The sequence below is a fragment of the Tachypleus tridentatus genome, chromosome 4 (genome assembly GCF_004210375.1).
Source record: "Tachypleus tridentatus isolate NWPU-2018 chromosome 4, ASM421037v1, whole genome shotgun sequence".
In the NCBI taxonomy this organism is placed as follows: Eukaryota; Metazoa; Arthropoda; class Merostomata; order Xiphosura; family Limulidae; genus Tachypleus; species Tachypleus tridentatus.
Genome location: NC_134828.1, coordinates 100,985,026 through 101,005,951, shown reverse-complemented (window position 1 = coordinate 101,005,951; position 20,926 = coordinate 100,985,026). Strand labels below are relative to the sequence as shown.

Below are 20,926 nucleotides of genomic sequence, written 5' to 3'. Positions count from 1 at the left end.
TGATGGCCGGCAGAAAGCTACTACTATAAGAACACACTTATTCTGGGGTATCTAGAAGAATAGTAAATAGCAGACTGACTGAACAATGTTATTTTGCAAGAAGGGTTCTCTGAAAACCGACATAAACAAGATTTTGCCGCCATTTCTGTGTTAATTGGGCAATACAGCATGACAACTTACTGTTAGGATACTGATGACATTTCAGATAAGTGCTGTTTTTTGCTTATTAAAGGTGATGGTAAGATTCGTTTTGACATTTGCCTTGAGAACAGATGAGGAAAGAGTGTATTACCTACCGTTCTTCACATCCTTCGTGAAAAGGTCAATGGCGCTGCCTATAAGCATCACATAGAGATGATATTTCTACCATATACTAGGGCAAAGTTTGGCAATAATTTTATGTTCCAAATGACAATGCTACAACGTGCATAATGTACAGAATTATCTCGACTAAGAGGACGTTACAAGATTGTCATGGAAAGCGAAGTCTCCATATGGTAATTTCATTCAGAACTGTTGTGCACAATTAAGCCAAAAAATTGTTAGTCACGGCCTTAAGCCAGCTACTGTGGGTGTGTTGCAGCGCCTTCTAGTGACAAGTGGATTACATCAGTAACCTCATTGACACCATACCACGTTGTAGAGGGTGTTAGAGTACGATGAGGATCAACCAAGTACTGAATGTTTAATATAAACTTATATAGAATTACAAACGCTAATTTTAATGAACTGGTGTTATATTTTGTCATTGTATGTGCCTTGGTTAGATTTTAGCGTGATATGGAAATACTGGATTACACATCTTTTCACAGGTATCTGACAAATTTCCTCTTCTAGTAAACCATTCTTGATGTCCATCTAATCTGTCTCATTATACATTTTACATAGTAGATGTTTAATATAACACACATTTCTCACTTTGACAGTGCTAGGTATATTTGTATTCCACCTTAATAATAATAATCTTATTTGTTACAAAATGCACAAACATTTTGGCCAAGACTGTACTCTCTTCACTTTCTGCTCTCACTGTTTGTTACACGTTTCTATAGTAATAAACAGTATTTACGTTTTTGCCTTATTGCTATTCTTTACAGGAGTAGTATACGAATTGTCACCTACAGGTACAGAAACGATTGTAAATTCAAACGTATGTTGTTAATCAGACAACTTCCCCGTCAGATAAAGTCGTTAAACAGTGAAAACACTTTTACAGGGGACTTTTGTCATCTTTCTCCTTTCTTTTCCCAAACGTTTCTTATTTTGAATTTCTCTTACCTTAGTTTATCGGTACGATAGAACGAAATGTTTCTAATTTGAAACGTTTTCGTTCGTACTGATTCTATTCGGGTAACAGAATATGTAAGTTAATATAAAGATGTTTTATGATTTTGACGTTCTGCTTTCAATAATGCTTCGAAATGAGCCTTGTTTAAACTTCTGGTGCAAGTTGTGTGAGGTAGCAACACATTATTTATTAGTTGAGTAATAACATATGGCAGGTCAATTTAAAAAATACGCCAACATATAAATCACGTGCAAGTATTTTATTATACGTTACCAAGCAACAGAGACGCCGGGTTAGACTACACAAAAATATATTTTCAGCTTGCATATTGTATCTACTGCAGATTTCTATTTTGATATTTTAATAATTTTTCTAGAATTTCAACGGGTGATATTACTGCCAGTTTTAGGTGTGTGTAATATACCATGGAAAATTGGTAAGCTTTAGTGCTACTTTAGACTGTGAGCCGTGGTTAAATGCAACGAGTCTAGGCACACTAGCATTGTGTTTCTAATGTAGAAATACATACAACAATTTGCGGTTCTATTAGATTAATTCCAAGTAATTGTGTATTAACATATAAACCACTGTATATAAAAATATATATATATATACATATAATACATTAACTGTTTGTTTTCTTACACGATGACTTGAGACGTTTTACAATGTTTATTGCTAATTTGTGTGTGAGTATTAGCTATGCTCTGACCTACAGGTGTGACATGAAGCGTCGCTCACTGACGCTTCAGTGGCGTTCGTGGTTATCAACGAATCGCTGTCATTGTTCAGAGTGACGTGCATGGTTATCAACGAATCGCTGTCATTGTGCTGTGGACGTTGCTGTTTCCTTTATTTGAGGCACCACGTTGGTTGAATAGTTCATCGAAGGCAAGTAGAAAGCACAAACAGAGAGAAATGAACTTTATGGCCCTAGGTGTAGTGCTTACACTAAGATATTTGTTACGTCCAGTTCATGGGTGAGTAGCCATGGAAACTTTTAATAAGTCATTCAGCAACATAGATGGTTTTTATATTCAAGTACATAACCTTTTATAACATTTATACACTTGTGAACTACCAAGAAACGTTCGCGATGTTTTAATTTTTTTTTAAACTTTGCAACTATTAAATTTTCTGTGCATTTGTAAAGAAATAAGAAGTTCCTTTAAGAAACGTTTACACGTGCAGATACCTGTCAAATTTTCTTCATCTATCAACTCAGTGATAGTGTTAAGTAGAAGAATGAAACATGACTTACCATTTAATTCGATACATTCATAGCTCTTTTATTTCCCGCTCAGAAGTTACTTCAAAATAATTTTTCTCCATTATTAGTTTAGATTCTGTTAAATACAATTATACATGAAGCTGAGACTTGTTCTAAACAATTAGTTTTGCTGGGATTTTATAATTCAAAGAAATTGTCTAATTGAGAAAGGGTCTTGCTATCTAAAAGTTCTACTAAAGGTAATGGGTAAATATAAGTCTTTGTAATGAAAAAATAGTTCTTGATACTTAAGAAGAGTTGATGATTTTATAACGCAATTATTAAATCCTGTCAGATTTGATAACTTGCAGGAAAAAGTAGAATTATTTTGTTATTTTCAATGTCGTTAGCACGTGATTTGTAAATGCTTGTAATATGTGAGAAGCACTTTGTGTAAGTTAGTGAGCGATAGTTAAGTGAATTCAAATTGAATTAGACTTCACGACTCGGGATTGTTATCAGATAAAAATTATAATGAATCGTTGGTTTGATGATTTTTGTTTATCTTTAATATTAAGATGTATAACTTGAATAAATGAACACAGAGCTCTCCATTTGTCGGCAGTCTAACATAATGATTGAATTTAACACAGATCATTTGAAATGTGTTAGACGTCCGGGTAAATTGAAGAGATATTAATTATTTTTCATATAATATAAAAAAATAACGAACACTTTTTACTGTAGTATTTCTCTGATGGCTCAGCAGTAAACGTAAGGGCTTATAACACAAAACTTAGGGGCTTGGTTCCTTTGTGTTTTGTGCTGGATAACAAACAAAGAGTATTAGCAAACATAAAATTATATAAAAAATAGGAACTGTAAACAAAACTTCATAAAAATGAATTTATGTGATCACTGTATTGATTGAACATGTTGCTCATTTAAACAACGTATGAAAATTCAGTTTAAGAATATTTATATAAAATGAAGGTAGAATTTGAATGTTAAACATGGAAAATGCATAAATTTATTGAAAACATTTTATGTTATTAAATGAAACAGCTATTTGTCTCTAAGTTTTTCTCGGGAGTATTCACTTTTTAATCAATTTTGCAACTCACATTTAAATATATTTTAAGTGGTGTCCATAAAACGTGGCTGTTGACAACTGTATAATAATATTTTTATGTATTGTTTCATTAATGTTCGTCAATTATCTTTGTATTAGTTGTACAAATATAATTTCTTGAAACAAAACTTTTTTATCAAAACAATTATATCAATGTTAACCCTACATTTGATTTTTACGTTTTGTGTGCTGGGCCTTTATGAGAATTAACTTGCTCATATCTTAACATAATGTTTCAAGACAACAAGAGGCCTACTCGTCCATCTCGGATGTCACATCCTGTGAACTCACAGATTAAAATATTTTAACGCTAAACTTTATCATATAGTTATCAAGCTTTTCCTTAAACTAATCTAAAATTACTGCTTCCACAACATCTGAAGGCAAACCGTTTCAAACGCTAATCAAACTTTTTTTAAAAGATAAAACTTACCTGAAGATGATTTCCACGTTGCTAATATTTATGTTTGTATCCCGTTGTCTTATTGTTCTCACTGTTAAGTATCAGACAATATGATGTATCAACACTATCAATTCCCTGTACAATTTTAAACACCTCAGTCAGATCCATCTGAATCTTCCTTTTATCAAGAGAAAAAGTTACAAAGATTTTAATCTCTCCTTGGATGACAACCCCTTCATTCTAAGTACCATTTTAGTTATCTTCCTCTCAACCCTTTCCAACAATTCAATGTCTTCCCCATGATAAGTAGTCCAAAAAAGAATACAATATTCTAAATAAGGCCTAACCAGTGACATATGCAATGAAATTATAATTTCACTAGACTTATGTTTAACATTTATGTATAGACTACCAAAAATCCTATTTTCCATACCACGAGCAGCAGCGCATTGCTGAATGTCTTAACATAGCGATCAACCAGAATATCAAGAGTTTTCATTCTTTCATGAAACTGTTAAAGTTATTTCCATTCAAATTATACTTATAATTCAAATTAAGATAAACCACATGCAATATCTTGAACTTGTCATAATTAAACCCCATCTAACATTTATTTTCCCAACTCATTAAATGATCTAAATCATTTTTCAAATTAGTAGAATCATCTTCACACTCAGTAAAATTCGAGACTTTGATATGATCAGCACATTTAAGTAGTTATTGACAATTCCTTCATCTATGTCATTAAAATAAATAAAAGGATCAATAGTCCTAAGACTGAGTCCCGAGGTACAACATTTATAACATTAATATCCAGTTTGACAGTTTTAACAACCCTTTGCTTTCTTCAGTTCAGCCATTCTTCTATACATTTAACTAATTATTCTCCACATCTGTCGAGATAATTTGTTTTATAAACCTTTTATGTGGCACTTTGTTAAAGGCTTCCTGAAAATCCAGATACACGGAATCTGTACCTTTACCGTAGTCTGCATAAGCAGTAACGATTACAAAGAATACCAAAAGATTATTTTTAGTATTATTTAGTTGAGAAAATTACAAGAAAATGTATTTTAAATACCTTATTTAGTGTTTAGTAACAAACAACCACTCAAAGTCTGTTTTATTGACTAATTCCATCGTCTTATACACAAATTAGAAACTAATGTTCTCACACTGTATTAGGTCGCATAATGTGCTTAAAAATTTGCGTATTGTTCATATGACAAAACAACAAGAAAGCGAAATTACTTTACACATATAGCGTTTAAAATATATTAATATCTGACTTTTAATATTGGTGTATCTTTGTGCTTAGCTTCGAACGGTTAAACTACTAATGTTGGTATCACTGCATATATTGAAGGAGTTCTCTTGTGATTTTCAGTTAGATATATATTTTAGTCAATTTTTTTCAAACTGAAACGTTGAACTGAGGACAAAAACAGTGACACAAGAACACTTTTAGCTGAAAACTAATGTCGACCCACATTCTTCTCGATAAGTTTTAAACAACAAACTCTTTAATGTGTTGCTTGAGAAATTTACTTTGCATGAAGAAATCTGTAGTTTTCTGAGAACAACAAAAACATTTAATTGAAAATTTACTCGGATGTCCGTCACAGCTACGTATGCACGTTGGCCTCACAATGACGTATTACACACTCACACAGACGTCAAAACCAATAGGGAGCATGCATATTTTAGATTCTATTATAACCATGAAATATGTTTCATTTTAATATGGTAAATACTCAATTAATGGTCGTACTTCCATAAAGTACAAAAGGAAATAGTGCATTTAATAATTCAATAAGAAACCTTCCAGGTAATTTCCTCTTTCTGATTGTTGCCAATGCAACTTTGGCAGAAGGACATTTTTTTTTTTTTGCAACAGCTTACGGTTGATCGACTGATCTTTTCTATTTCTTCTTGTCTTTTATAATGGGTCAGTAGAACAATAGCGGTAGACGACCATTTATCATTATATATTTTTACCAACATCAAAATACGTTACTTATATTTACACACGTTTTAAATACTGCCGATGTGAATATAAATGTATATTTACTCAGTGTTCTGGCGTCACTGACGTAACTATAAATGTTTCAGTTTTCTATCGTGTCTCGTACAAGTTTATAAGTCAGCTAACATCACTTGGTAGTATTTCATAAAACTATTGTTGAAATAAAAATACACTTGAGTTTGTATGAGACTCTTTAGGTGGAAATTTCATGGGTTTTGATTTGGTTTGTTTTTAATTTCGCACAAAGCTGCACGAGGGCTATCTGCGCTACCCGTCCCTAATTTAGCAGTGTAAGACTAGAGGGAAGGCAGCCAGTCATCACTGCCAGTTCTTGGGCTACTCTTTTACTAACGAATAGTGGGATTGACCGTAACATTAAAACACCCCCACAGCTGAAAAGACGAGCATGTTTAAAGTGACGGGGATTTGAACCCGCGACCCTCGGATGACGAGTTAAGCACCTTAACCACCTGGCCATGTCGGACCAATTCCAAGGTTTTGCCAAGCTACTACCCGTGAAGAATTTTAAAGAATTCTTGCTTAAAACTTATGAAATAGTCCAAATAATGCAAGGTAACGCCTCTTTTCATTTATGGAGGACCAATGATAAGAATGGAAAGTAATATTTGATTATTTCACACATATTATCAACTTACACTGCTTGATAATCTTTGAGAAACAAGGCATTTTATTCAAAAATGTAAGTTACGTGGATGAATAAGCTATAGGTATTAATTCTTGCAGCTTCCTGGATGCTTAATTACAAAACTGTTTGAAGCATATAAAGGTTTGTCTACGCGTATAATTAATATAAGATAGTTTACGCTTCTGTCGCCAGGGTGTCGTATATTAGGATCAGCACACTGATGCTTAAGATACTTAGAGATACATATTTTAAGTCGAGATAAATGCTAGTAAAAGAAACTTCGTACTTTCTTTCATTACAAGTTGCGTATATCATTTTTTAGGGGCTGTGTGCGAAGTTTTATAACGAATATTATCCGTTTTTTTTCTCACGAATCTTTTATTTCGACACTATAAAGAAAATATGATCATCTAATTTGCATGTATATTTAAATGTTTCAGATAGAAAAACAAAGCTCATTGTTTCGGTTCAAGAACCCCCAGGCCATTGGAATAAGACAAACTTTAAAAATGCTCATACAAATAATTCATGTTGCTGTTTAATTTTTTTAAACTCTTAATTTGAGGAAAAAATCAACTGAATATTACAAGACAATAAAAGAAATAAACTTATAATCTCGGTTCTCTACCGCAGTTCTAATTCGTTTTGCAAAATATTCTGGTAAAGGACGTAAACTACTGTAATTCCATTTTTTAATAGAATATGTGATGTAAGGTCATTTATTAAAATATAAACAACATAAATACAAAACTTACCATAAACAAACATCTCAAGAAAATGATCTTTGTGGGCTATTAAAAAGAAACCCATAAGGGTAAGAACCCCTAAAACAACGTTATAATTAAATAATATGATGTCAATTGTAACTGTGTAAGCAGTTAAATGAGTCAGTTGGCTTTGTTTAATTGGGTTCTCTGTCACTCTGAACACCTTCCAAATGCGTGCAGTAGTAACTTGTTGTTTCTTTGGGATACACTTGGGCGGTCATTGGCTAGAACATAAGTGATTTTTATTTCATCACAGTGATGTAATAAAGTTCATACTAATGTAAATATTAATGAAGTCAAATCGATCCACGCTCCTTACTTTCCGTTTCAGGTTTATCTACAGTTCATAAGGTGGATAAACCTGAAACGGAAAGCATTTGCATGCTTGATACATAAAACACAAAAATGTATGTTTATCTACCGTTTCTATGACGAACACATTGGTAGAGAGTTAGTTAAGCTAACTCTTGGTGAAATAAACAACCAGTTTTTATTTATTCATATTTTAGTACGAAGCCACAACGCTAGCTACGGTATCGCTTTGTTACCTACAATAAGCCTTTAACTAAATAAACATCTCAATTTGTCGTTTTGAATCGTTTATAATAGTGTTTCTGATTAAATTGAGTTTATAGATAAGTGTGAGTGTGGTAAGTTGGTGTATCTTTTATAGCAGCCCTAACTTGTACACAAACAATTCCATTTATAGATTATATCGATTTCTTTGTGTATCTTTTCACCGTAGTTTTTAATACCACAAGTGTAAATATTTTTCACTATTATTTTCAATACGTGAAATGTGATAATAACAGCAGTTTTCACGAGGGTAATGGTAAAACAGACACTAGTACATCGAGTATTGATTATTGTGCTCTGTGCAGACATATAGTTTGTTCTCATGCTGACACATCACTTAGCGTGCACTTTCACTAATGACATAACATACGTCTTCGAAAGTAATGCAGAATGATTTATAAATTGTCGAGAAAACATTATTTTTTTATTCATAAATGTATTTGGAGGTTTGATAGAAATAGATCAAAACAATAAAAAGAGTATTGTGGAAATATCATGACGATTATAAACACAGTTCTCATAATCAATTGTTAAGGCAACATGTTGTATTTATAGTAACAACATTTTAAGCCTTTGTGCTATATAGTGTTGATATGGTTCATTTGAGTAACGAAATTACAGAAATCACGAGCTTCAAATACGACTTTTAATAATGCATATTTACCCCCCTCCCGGCTTTTAATTTATTGAACAACTTATGTTGCTGGGGATATTCTCAAATGTTTGGATATGTTACATGATGTTTCAAAACGTTTTGTAGAAGGCATTCAGTATTTTCTGTATTTTTTTAGGCTTAAAATGTTAAATATCCCGTTTAACATAATATTACTTAAGATATATCTCTTTATACACTCCTACCCCCAGTAGCCAGATACAATTTTGGTGATATAACGATATAGTTGGAGGCTCTATCCCCGCATTTAGCTTAGTAAAATGTACATTTTTGTGCTTCAACCAAACAAACAACCTGTTTTCATAAAGTTACTCGGCACTGATATTCGTTTCAATTTTCAAAACTTCACATTGTAATAAGAATTAGTTTTATCCTGAGACTGGTTAGGTATGTTGAATTTGGCGCAAAGCTATTCGAGGGCTATCTGTGCTAGCCGTTCCTAATTTAGCAGTGTAAGACTAGAGGGAAGGCAGCTTGCCATCACCACCCAACGCTAACTCTTGGGCTACTCCTTTACCAACAAATAGTGGGATTAACCGTCACATTATAACGCCACCACGGCTGAAAGGAGGAGCATGTTTGGTGCGACCGGGATTCGAACCCGCGACCCTCGGATTACGAGACGAACGCCTTAACACACTTGGCCATGCCGGGCTCTGAGACTGTTTCTCGTCATTGGTATGATCAGAACTTCCCTGTTTCTACAACTTGTTAATGCTAAGAATGTTTTGGACTTCCCTGTTTCTACAACTTGTTAATGCTAAGGATGTTTTGGACTTCCCTGTTTTACAACCTGTTAATGCTAAGCATGTTTTAGACTTCCCTGTTTCTACAACTTGTTAATGCTAAGACTGTTTTGGACTTCCCTGTTTCTACAACTTGTTAATGCTAAGGATGTTTCGGACTTCCCTGTTTCTACAACTTGTTAATGCTAAGCATGTTTTGGACTTACCCGTTTCTACAACTTGTTAATGCTAAGAATGTTTCGGACTTCCCTGTTTTAACAACTTGTTAATGCTAAGGATGTTTTTATGTTCTTTATTAAATCAGAAAATATTTTTTCTCTCATCCGTCTTCACTCTTCTCGGTCCGTTTACTTTTTTCAAAAATAATTTGTTTAAATTTTTTCTTCCTTTTGTTTTTACTTAAGTTTCAGATATGGAATGAATGTATGGAAGTTTTTACACTATAAACTAAATTTGCTTCGCGATGAAAAATCATTTAATTTCCACTTCTGACATTTGTTAAAAAAACAACAGAAAACATGACTGTTCACTTCATAATTGCAATTTCAAACAATGACAGCCCCATCAGCTTGGTAACACAAAATGCTACTGCTTATAGATAGTAAAATTCGCTTGGTTTATTACTTGAACAGTATAAAAACCATACCTATATTGATCGGATAATATTTCATGATAAGGAGATAACTGAGCCTAGAATGCTTTCTGTATGAGTAAAAATCTTTAATAGGTATTAAGTACTATATTTAAACTACTGAAAATAGCCGATATTTTATGTAGAAATTACTGTTTAAACCTTACTTTGAATAGTGTACTCTTTGAAGGTTATATGATATTTAAATGATTGAATAATTTTATTTCGGGAAATAGGTGGTTTTATGGTAACGTCTAGTATTATATTATTTCAAGTTAACGCACAACTAACTCTTTTGTTTTGTTTTTTTTGGAAATTTCGCACAAAGCTACTCGAGGGCTATCTGTGCTAGCCGTCCCTAATTTAGCAGTGTAAGACTAGAGGGAAGGCAGCTAGTCATCACCACCCACCGCCAACTCTTGGGCTACTCTTTTACCAACGAATAGTGGGATTGACCGTCACATTATACACCCCACGGCTGGGAGGGCGAGCATGTTTAGGTCGGATTACGAGTCGCACGCCTTACGCGCTAGGCCATGCCGGGCCAACTAACTCTCAAAGACTCAATAATAAACGAAGCGCGGTATTTTGGTCGTTTAGCTTCGCTTTAAGACCAGTAAGAGACCTGAACCAAAGGTGAACGAGGATCGACCAAAATGTTGCGCTTCCTTTGTTGTTATATTATTTTAAATTTTGTTGAATATAAGTTTAGTGCTTTTAAGTTTCGTTTTTTACGTTTTGTGTTTACGAAGTTTTAAGACACTATGAAAATTTCTAATCAGTTGTCTATGGTTTTGATACGCAATTGAAGTCATAATTTCTTTGTAATAAAACTCTACTGATTAAATACATACACATGTATATTAACTCGAACTGAATTATAGAAACTAAAACTAGCTATCAGTTTAAAATCACCGTATAAAGTTAAGTGGGGCCCGGCATGGCCAGGTGGTTAAGGCACTCGAGTCGTAATCTGAGGGTCTCAGGTTCGAATCCCTGTCACATCAAACATGCGTGGAGGCGTTATAATATTATGGTCAATCCCACTATTCTTTGGTAAAAGAGTAGCCCAAGAGTTGGCAGTGAGCGATGATGACTAGTTGCCTTCCCTTTAGTCTTACACAGCAAAATTAGGGACGGCTGGCGCAGACAGCCTTCGTGTAGTTTTGCGCAAAATTAAAAAACAAACAAACAAATAAAGTTAAGCTAGTCGCTCGTCATAAAAAAAATTATAATAAATGGTCACACCGTAAGTTAACTGTAGGCAACAGATAAAATATTTTTGAACTTGATTTACATGTTCAATGTTTCTGATCTTTTCAGTTTAACAAAGAAGAAAAACTGTACGTTATTAGTTTTAAGAAATATTTGAGAACAAACTATCATATTGATAAATTAAAACAGAAGTATTATTCTCTCTGTCTTCTATCCATCAGTGGTTCAGCGGTATGCTTTAGATTCTATAATACTAAAGTTCGGGATTGATCTCTGTCGTGGGAACAGAACAAATAGCCTAATGTGCACCTTGTGCTTAACAATAAACAAACACACTTTAATCAGCCTTAGCTGGTGAATTAGGGATAATATTTAGAGTTTATAACTCTCAAATTCGAGGTTTGGTCCTTGCAACGAGCCTAGAACAAGTAATTTATTCAGCATCTTTGTGCTTCACAAGAAATAAAGAAGCTTTGTCCAAACGATCCCCGAGTGATTTAGTAGTTGGATTTGGGGATTATGCTGTTAAAGATCGGGTGAAATGTTTAATTACGTATAAACAGCAGGTAGCTGATCCAGCCGTGACTAAGGTAACTATTTAACCAAACGTAAATAAGAAAGTAGCTGATCCAGCCGTGACTAAGGTAACTATTTAACCAAACGTAAATAAGAAGGTAGCTGATCCAGCCGTGACTAAGGTAACTATTTAACAAAACGTAAATAAGAAGGTAGCTGCTCCAGCCGTGACTGAGGTAACTATTTAACCAAACGTAAATAACAAGGTAGCTGCTCCAGCCGTGACTAAGGTAACTATTTAACCAAACGTAAATAAGAAGGTAGCTGCTCCAGCCGTGACAAAGGTAACTATTTAACCAAACGTAAATAAGAAGGTAGCTTCTCCAGCCGTGACTAAGGTAACTATTTAACCAAACGTAAATAAGAAGGTAGCTGCTCCAGCCGTGACAAAGGTAACTATTTAACCAAACGTAAATAAGAAGGTAGCTGCTCCAGCCGTGACAAAGGTAACTATTTAACCAAACGTAAATAAGAAGGTAGCTTCTCCAGCCGTGACTAAGGTAACTATTTAACCAAACGTAAATAAGAAGGTAGCTGCTCCAGCCGTGACTGAGGTAACTATTTAACCAAACGTAAATAAGAAGGTAGCTGATCCAGCCGTGACTAAGGTAACTATTTAACCAAACGTAAATAAGAAGGTAGCTGATCCAGCCGTGACTAAGGTAACTATTTAACAAAACGTAAATAAGAAGGTAGCTGATCCAGCCGTGACTAAGGTAACTATTTAACCAAACGTAAATAAGAAGGTAGCTGCTCCAGCCGTGACTGAGGTAACTATTTAACCAAACGTAAATAAGAAAGTAGCTTCTCCAGCCGTGACTAAGGTAACTATTTAACCAAACGTAAATAAGAAAGTAGCTTCTCCAGCCGTGACTAAGGTAACTATTTAACCAAACGTAAATAAAAGGTAGCTTCTCCAGCCGTGACTAAGGTAATTATTTAACTAAACATGAACAGCCAAATCCTTCTCCAGCTGTGACCAAAGTAACCATTAAACCAAACATAAACAACAAGGTAACTTCTCCAGCTGTGACTAAGGCAATTATTTAACTAAAGTTATGAAGTCATGCAGCTGTTGCATCTCTTATCATGAATATTAAGTACTAGCAAGTAAAGAGTCAGACATCTGTTCCATCTCTCACCATGAACATTAAGTACTAGCAAGCAAAGTGTCAGACATCTGCCTCATCTCTCATCATGAACATTAAGTACTAGCAAGTAAAGAGTCAGACATCTGCCCCATCTCTCACCATGAACATTAAGTACTAGCAAGTAAAGTGTCAGACATCTGCCCCATCTCTCATCATGAACATTAAGTACTAGCAAGTAAAGTGTCAGACATCTGTCCCATCTCTCATCATGAACATTAAGTACTAGCAAGTAAAGTGTCAGACATCTGTCCCATCTCTCATCATGAACATTAAGTACTAGCAAGTAAAGTGTCAGACATCTGTTCCATCTCTCACCATGAACATTAAGTACTAGCAAGTAAAGAGTCAGACATCTGTTCCATCTCTCACCATGAACATTAAGTACTAGCAAGTAAAGTGTCAGACATCTGCCCCATCTCTCATCATGAACATTAAGTACTAGCAAGTAAAGTGTCAGACATCTGTTACATCTCTCACCATGAACATTAAGTACTAGCAAGTAAAGAGTCAGACATCTGTTCCATCTCTCACCATGAACATTAAGTACTAGCAAGTAAAGAGTCAGACATCTGCCCCATCTCTCATCATGAACCAGCAGTAGTTTGGCTAGTGCTATCTTCACCATACTAACTATATTCGAACATGCAAAGAATGGAGCGGCTTGGTCACAATGCAAACTATCATAATTCAGCAAATACATGTGAGCCTGTGTTACCTAAATGTAAAATGGCTACGTATATCATTTATCTTCTTTGTTATTGTATCCTATCTTTCTTCTCAAGTTGAGTAGGAAAAACACTCTTTACGCTTTAATGTTAGAACATTAAGAGATATCCTAGTTTACTTAGTACCTGCTTTTCCCGAAATTATTGAACGCTTAAGTTATTTTATCTTGAAATTAGTAAATAGATATTAGTAAATCTATTATTTGAACATCTTTGAATCCTTCCTTAGCAATATATATATCAGGTATATCTAATCTTAAGCCATGTTTCTGACGAAATAACATCTCTCAACTATTATTTCCTTTTCAATGACTTTCTCGAACGTAAACGAATGTAGATGTATATTGGTTCATGTTTTATTGTATCTGTACAAACATTGCACTTTCATTGTATCAATACAGACACTGCACTTTCATTGTAGGTGGCGTACGAAATTTGAAAGAATGTTTCTGTTTAATAGTTGTGAAAAATATTTGTTGAAATACACGGAAACACAGTCTAATACGGATCGTTTTACGATCATACTCGAAATAAATTGTGTCTTGTGTAATCGTATTGATTTGTTACGTTTATATTGATGCCACTTATTGATAGATAATTGGTGAAGGAGAGTGATAGAAAAAAATACAAGTGAAAATATTGTTTCGCAAGCATAACAGAGCATTGTACAATTGTCTATTCGGGGCTCTAAAAATCTACAGGTCCCTATGTGGTAATTTATTAATGACTTTCATAGCACGACAAAATATTGTGTGGTAATATATTAAGAACTTTCATAGCACGACAAAATATTGTGTGGTAATCTGTTAAGGTTTTCCATACTATGACTGAACATTCTGTAGTAGCCTATTAAGGACTTTCGTACCATGACAGAATAATCTATTGTAGCGTATTAAAGTTTTCATAACATGCCAGAACATTCTGTTGTAGCTATTAAAGTTAAAGTTGTTATACCATGATAGAACATTCTGTTGTAGTCCATTACGAGTTTTCACATGACGACAAGACATTATGTGGTAGTCTACTCGAGACTTTCATAACATAAAAGGACTGTGTGTTGTAGCCAACTCAGTTTATTCATAACACGACAGGACTGGATGTGGTAGATTGGTCTGTGATCTTATAAAACGACTGAGCTGATAGTGCTGGCCTTCTCAGGGTGCTTATAAGACAACAACACTGGATGTACTTGTTCTTACCAACGCTTTCGTGACAACAAAAATAAAGCACTAGATGCGTTGTACTGACCAGAGCTTTCTCAATATAACAGTATTGGGTACGCTGCGCTGTTCAGAACTTTATTAACAGTAACGAGTGTACTAGTTTGTTCAGAGATTTCACAGTATGCCAGTAACGGTTATCATGGTCTCTTCAGGGTTTTCATCATAAGACAAAAAAGGATACAGAGGTTTGTTTGAACATTTTATAAAATAAATAGGCAAGGCACTGAATACTCTCTGGGCATTTTCAACCTGATAAGGTAAGGTGTCTTAGCCTTTATGTTTATCTGATAACATTATAACATAATAGTAAACTGAAGTTAGAACTGTTGGAATATTTTTAACAACGTATTAAATAGTGCAGAGTCTTAGACAAGCTTTGATATAATGATTAGTGTAAATATGTCAGAAATGCCTGTGATAATGTTATTTGAGAATTTGCTAAATAACAGAGTAACGTAAAGAGAATATTTGAGACAGCCATTAACATGGCAAAATTAATTAAGATGGTACGTTCAAATAGTTCACAAACAACATGACTTGCTAAGGAGAAATACTATTTATTCATACAAAATAGCACATAATTTATCTGTTTGAATTTTTCGTGAATAATATAGCTTGCAAGTGAGAATTACCAAACACGTATTAACACCATACAATTGATTTGTTCGAATGTAATTAAAATGATCTTGTGTGTTATGAGCTATTCAGAAAATTAATGTAATTAAATGGTCGTATTTTTGTTTGTCTGTTTTGTACCAAACTGTATCTAAAAAAAACAAAAAAACATCAGCATATTTCTAGATTAGTACCCCGTCGGAACAGCGGTAAATTTACGGATTTAAAACGCTAAAATCAGGGTTCGATTCCCTCGGTGGACACAGCAGATAGCCCGATGTGGCTTTGTTATAAGGAAACCCACACATACACATTTTTAGATGAAGAGAATAGCCTAATTAAAAGAGTGATCTTGTCATGTAGACGTTCTTGTCGGTAAAACATATAGAAACATTGTAACAATCTAATTTGATAGTTTTTTTGCGTTTACTTATTAAATACTATTTTATTACAAGTTACGACTTTTACAGTAAGGAAGATTATTTTTAGAATAGGTGCTATATTTTAATCAATCAATTAATTTAAATCAACCAGTTTTAATCAATGTTATGATCATTTTCAATTACACAAAAAAGAAACAACAACAACCAGTTGTGATGATTTTCAAATTTGATAACACAGGAGGGTCATCTGTTTATAAACATTTTGATAACTGAAAATACAGTAACGCTAACTGCGTCAATACGTTACATTACATATACATTTTTTTTATATTATTATTATTACTTAAGACGAGAACGGAAGTGACTGACTGTTAAAATTTGAAACAGAACATCCGGGAATTACGATTTGTTGATATTATTGTTGACATGGTTATCCTGTTCGGTATCTTATAATCAATGTTATAGAAGTGGTTATAAGCACAACCATTATAGAAACATAATCGTACTTGACGTTAATATTTCTTCAATTATTTTACAAAATAACAAGCCTGCTTGTGAAGCCATCTTGAATACCTTCTGATGTCACATAACCATGGTGGATGGTTCAGGCAATGACAACGTGGTAGCACTAACCATGATTATCGGCCTATAATGTAAAAAGAAAAATGTGATGTGGACAGTTTTGATATTATACAGTAAAAATAATGATTATGGATGGCTTATACAATTAACACTGTGATAATAAACTGGCAAACATCGATTTAATGCGTAGTGGTCTCTCTATGAGCCAGGTTTCCCTACTTCAGATATGAACAGATAATGTGTAGTGGTCTCTCTATGAGCCAGGTTTCCCTACTTCAAGTATGAACAGATAATGCGTAGTGGTATCTCTATGAGCCAGGTTTCCCTACTATGAACAGATAATGTAGTGGTCTCTCTATGAGCCAGGTTTCCCTACTTCAAGTATGAACAGATAATGTGTAGTGGTCTCTCTATGAGCCAGGTTTCCCTACTTCAAGTATGAACAGATAATGTGTAGTGGTCTCTCTATGAGCCAGGTTTCCCTACTTCAAGTATGAACAGATAATGTGTAGTGGTCTCTCTATGAGCCAGGTTTCCCTACTTCAAGTATGAACAGATAATGTGTAGTGGTCTCTATGAGCCAGGTTTCCCTACTTCAAGTATGAACAGATAATGTGTAGTGGTCTCTCTATGAGCCAGGTTTCCCTACTTCAAGTATGAACAGATAATGTGTAGTGGTCTCTCTATGAGCCAGGTTTCCCTACTTCAAGTGGTCTCTCTATGAGCCAGATTTCCCTACTTCAGGCATGAACAGATAATGTGTAGTGGTCTCTCTATGAGCCAGGTTTCCCTACTTCAGATATGAACAGATAATGTGTAGTGGTCTCTCTATGAGCCTGTTGCCGTGAGTATTGCACAAATATTTTTGGAGTTTGCAAGAAAAATGAATGAAAAATATTTTTTGCCAAAGAACATGTTTAACTCTCAATGTTCTGTCATGCAACAGATAAATAAATCCTCACTGTGAGGTCTCTTCGTCATTGCAAATTATCCCACTTAAAGTTAATGTTCAGTTCAGTTAAGCCCATTCATGACAACTTTTTACTCCATCAAAGTTTCAATATGAGGGTTTTCGTGCAAAAGCAGTCAACACGTTTTACTTAAAAATAAAAAGGAGAACAAGCGTATATAAGAATGTTTTATCCCGTCGCACGAAAAATTTTAATTAAAGATCTGTCTAGTGTAGTGTAAGTCATAATAATCTTATATTTTACGGATGTTAAAACAAATAGAATCACTGAAACTTCTATGGTATATACGGAAAGAATTTGGTAAGCATAAAATTTACTTTAAGTAGTCCAGTAAAACTAACTACTTTCAGTTTACCTTAATAGCCATTTCAACTGTAGCAACCATAAATTCGTAACGTTTAATTTGGTTCACACCTTTAAAAAATGTATAAAAATTTTAAAAACTTCTGTATTCAATTACTCTAGTTCCCAGCAGAGACAGCGGTAAGTATTTGGATTTACAACGTTAAAATCAGGGATTCGATTCCACTTGATGGACACAGGAGATAGATAGTCAGATGTGGCTCTGCTATAAAAAACACACACATAAACACATACTCTAGTACCCAGCTGGGACAGCGGTAAGTCTTCGAATTTACAACATTAAAATCAGGGGTTCGATTCCACTTGATGGAAACAGGAGATAGTCCGCTGTGTCTTTGTCATGAGAGAAACACACTCAATTAATCTAAATATACTCCTATCGGGTTTCTTATTGCAAAATAATATTACCTAGTTTTTGGGAAGATGATTTTGTAAAATTTCTAGCTGGAAAGCAACACTAGTGAGATGCTAAACCTGACAGAAACTTATATAGCAACAATAAATCTAGGCCTTCTTATCTACTGAACTAAACTAAACACTAAAAAATAAACTATCCTGACACATGCATATAGAGCAACAAGTTAAACATTGTGAATTGCTCATATAGTGCAAACAAGTAACTAAATGTATTTTTTTGTTTTTGATTGTTTGTTATTACGCACAAAGCTAGACATCAGGCTATTTGTGCTGTGCCCACCAAAGATATCAAAATCCGGTTTTAAGCGTTATAAGCCTTACGACTTACCGCTGAGCTACTATGGACCAAACAAAATGTCCAAACCCCTGGGGTGCCCGGCATAGCCAGATGGTTAAGGCACTCAACTCGAAATGTAAGGGTTTGAACCCTCCTCGTACCAAACATGCTTGCCCTTTCAGCCGTGAAGGCGTCATAATGTGACGGTAAATCCCACTATTCGTTGATGAATAAGTAGCACAAGAGTTGGCGGTGAGTGGTGATGACTAGCTGCCTTTCCCTAGTCTTACACCGTTAAATTAGGGACGGCTAGCGAAGATAGCCTTTGTGTAGCTTTTCGCAAAATTCAAACCAAACAAACCAAACAAACAAAATTCTAGGGACAAAACTATATATTAGTGTATTTGACTTTTGTACTTTACTTCTCAGTAGCATCTGTCGTTCCAAAAATACTCGCAGAAATCATGAATCGATTAAACTTTTTCCCTTAATTACATTTCTTTGAGCTAGTTTAGTGATTGATGAAAATAGTATGAACTTCTTTACAGAGTCATAGTTAGAAATGGAATCTAATTTTCTAGCTTTCTGTTAATTATCGTTCGTTACAGGTATATGTTCTGTACTTTATGAATCTATTATTTCGTCTCTCCAAAGGTGGTCCGAGGTCTTTTTAACAAATTGAATGTCATACACCCTGATGTTATACAAATAAAGTAAAATTTATACTTTTGTAGTACCACGTATTGTAACAGACAAAGCTCTGTACCAGCAGAGGAAACACAAAGACTAGGGCCTTTCAGACATTTATTGGTCCACTTGTCCATCTATATTTGAAACTTTAAGGTTTTAGTGACCTTCTGTCTTATAACGCTAAAATACGGGGTTCGATTCCCTACGGTGTAGAGCGTATATACTTCCTTTATGTGGCTTTCGGCTAAAATAAGAAATTATAAAAGTATTGTTTCTTTAACTGATTAAATTTCGTCCTACAGTTACAAATTTAATAATTCTTTTCCAAAAGACAAACTTAGCTTAGTTATTTTTATTATATATATATATATTTTGACTACTGGAATGTGATACTGACCAATATTTCTCACCAAGTGATAGTTTGAATTATTTTTGTAGTTTTGCGCACATTTTAAATTATCGTTATTTTTATCGTTTTTTTTTTTTTTTTTTTGTTGTTCAACGCAAAGCTACAAAATGAGTTATCTGTGCTTTTGCTCTCCGCGAGGATCGAACCTTCAACCTTTCCAGTGAGCCACTGGAGAAGGTGTTTTTGTCGTTTTAAAATCATAGTATAATAATACTTGACTCCCGAAAATAAAGTTGGACATGTAGAAAATTGATAATTGTAATAATATTTACTATTTATCATTTTCTAGCTATTGAAGAATGCGTCTCTAGCTAGATAAATTAGACACAGCTTATATACTAAAACACATGGTGCACAGACTTATTCTTGTTTAAACTGCGTTTTTGTCATACCCTTCTGAGGTTGGAATCATATTCATTTCAATGATAACCAGTACAAGTAAGAACGGCTTGATCTTTACATCTATTCAACATATTTATTTGGAGAGGTCGCTAGCGTGAGTAGTCTAATTGTTGTGGAAAACCATATTAGAATTCTGTCCTAATATTAAATTTAGATATTTATGTGGTACGTTATCTTAATCTCTTATTTTTGCTCTGTTCTTGTGTAGTATCGTCGTGGTTTGGAAACATCCCCAGCAACATAAGTTGTTCAATAAATTAAAAGCCGGGGGGGTAAATATGCATTATTAAAAGTCGTATTTGAAGCTCGTGGTTTCTGTAATTTCGTTAATCAAATGAACCATATCAACACTATATAGCACAAAGGCTTAAAATGTTGTTACTACAAATACAACATGCTGCCTTAACAATTGATTATGAGAACTGTGTTTATAATCGTCATGATATTTCCACAATACTCTTTTTATTGTTTTGATCTATTTCTCTCAAACCTCCAAATACATTTATGAGTAAAAAAATAATGTTTTCTCGACAATTTATAAATCAGTCTGCATTACTTTCGAAGACGTATGTTATGTCATTAGTGAAAGTGCACGCTAAGTGATGTGTCTGTTTGTTTGTTTTTGAATTTCGCACAAAGCTACTCGAGGGCTATCTGTGATAGCCGTCCCTAATTTAGCAGTGTAAGACTAGAGGGTGGAAGGCATCACCACCCACCGCCAAACTCTTGAGCTACTCTTTTACCAACGAATAGTGGGATTGACCGTAATAATATAACGCCACCACGGCTGAAATGGCAAACATGTTTGGCGCTACTAGGATGCGAACCC

At 34.2% G+C, this 20,926-nt stretch overlaps 1 protein-coding gene across 1 annotated transcript in view; it reads left to right on the top strand.

The window, feature by feature from the left end:
* The first annotated feature begins 2,121 nt into the window (after positions 1 to 2,121).
* LOC143249772 (glycine receptor subunit alphaZ1-like) overlaps positions 2,122 to 20,926 on the top strand; it is a 90,873-nt gene continuing 72,068 nt past the window's right edge. The window contains exon 1 of the mRNA XM_076500160.1: positions 2,122 to 2,268. Within this exon, the coding sequence (XP_076356275.1) occupies positions 2,207 to 2,268 (62 nt within the window). The 5' untranslated portion in view covers positions 2,122 to 2,206. The remainder of the gene's footprint in view (positions 2,269 to 20,926) is intronic.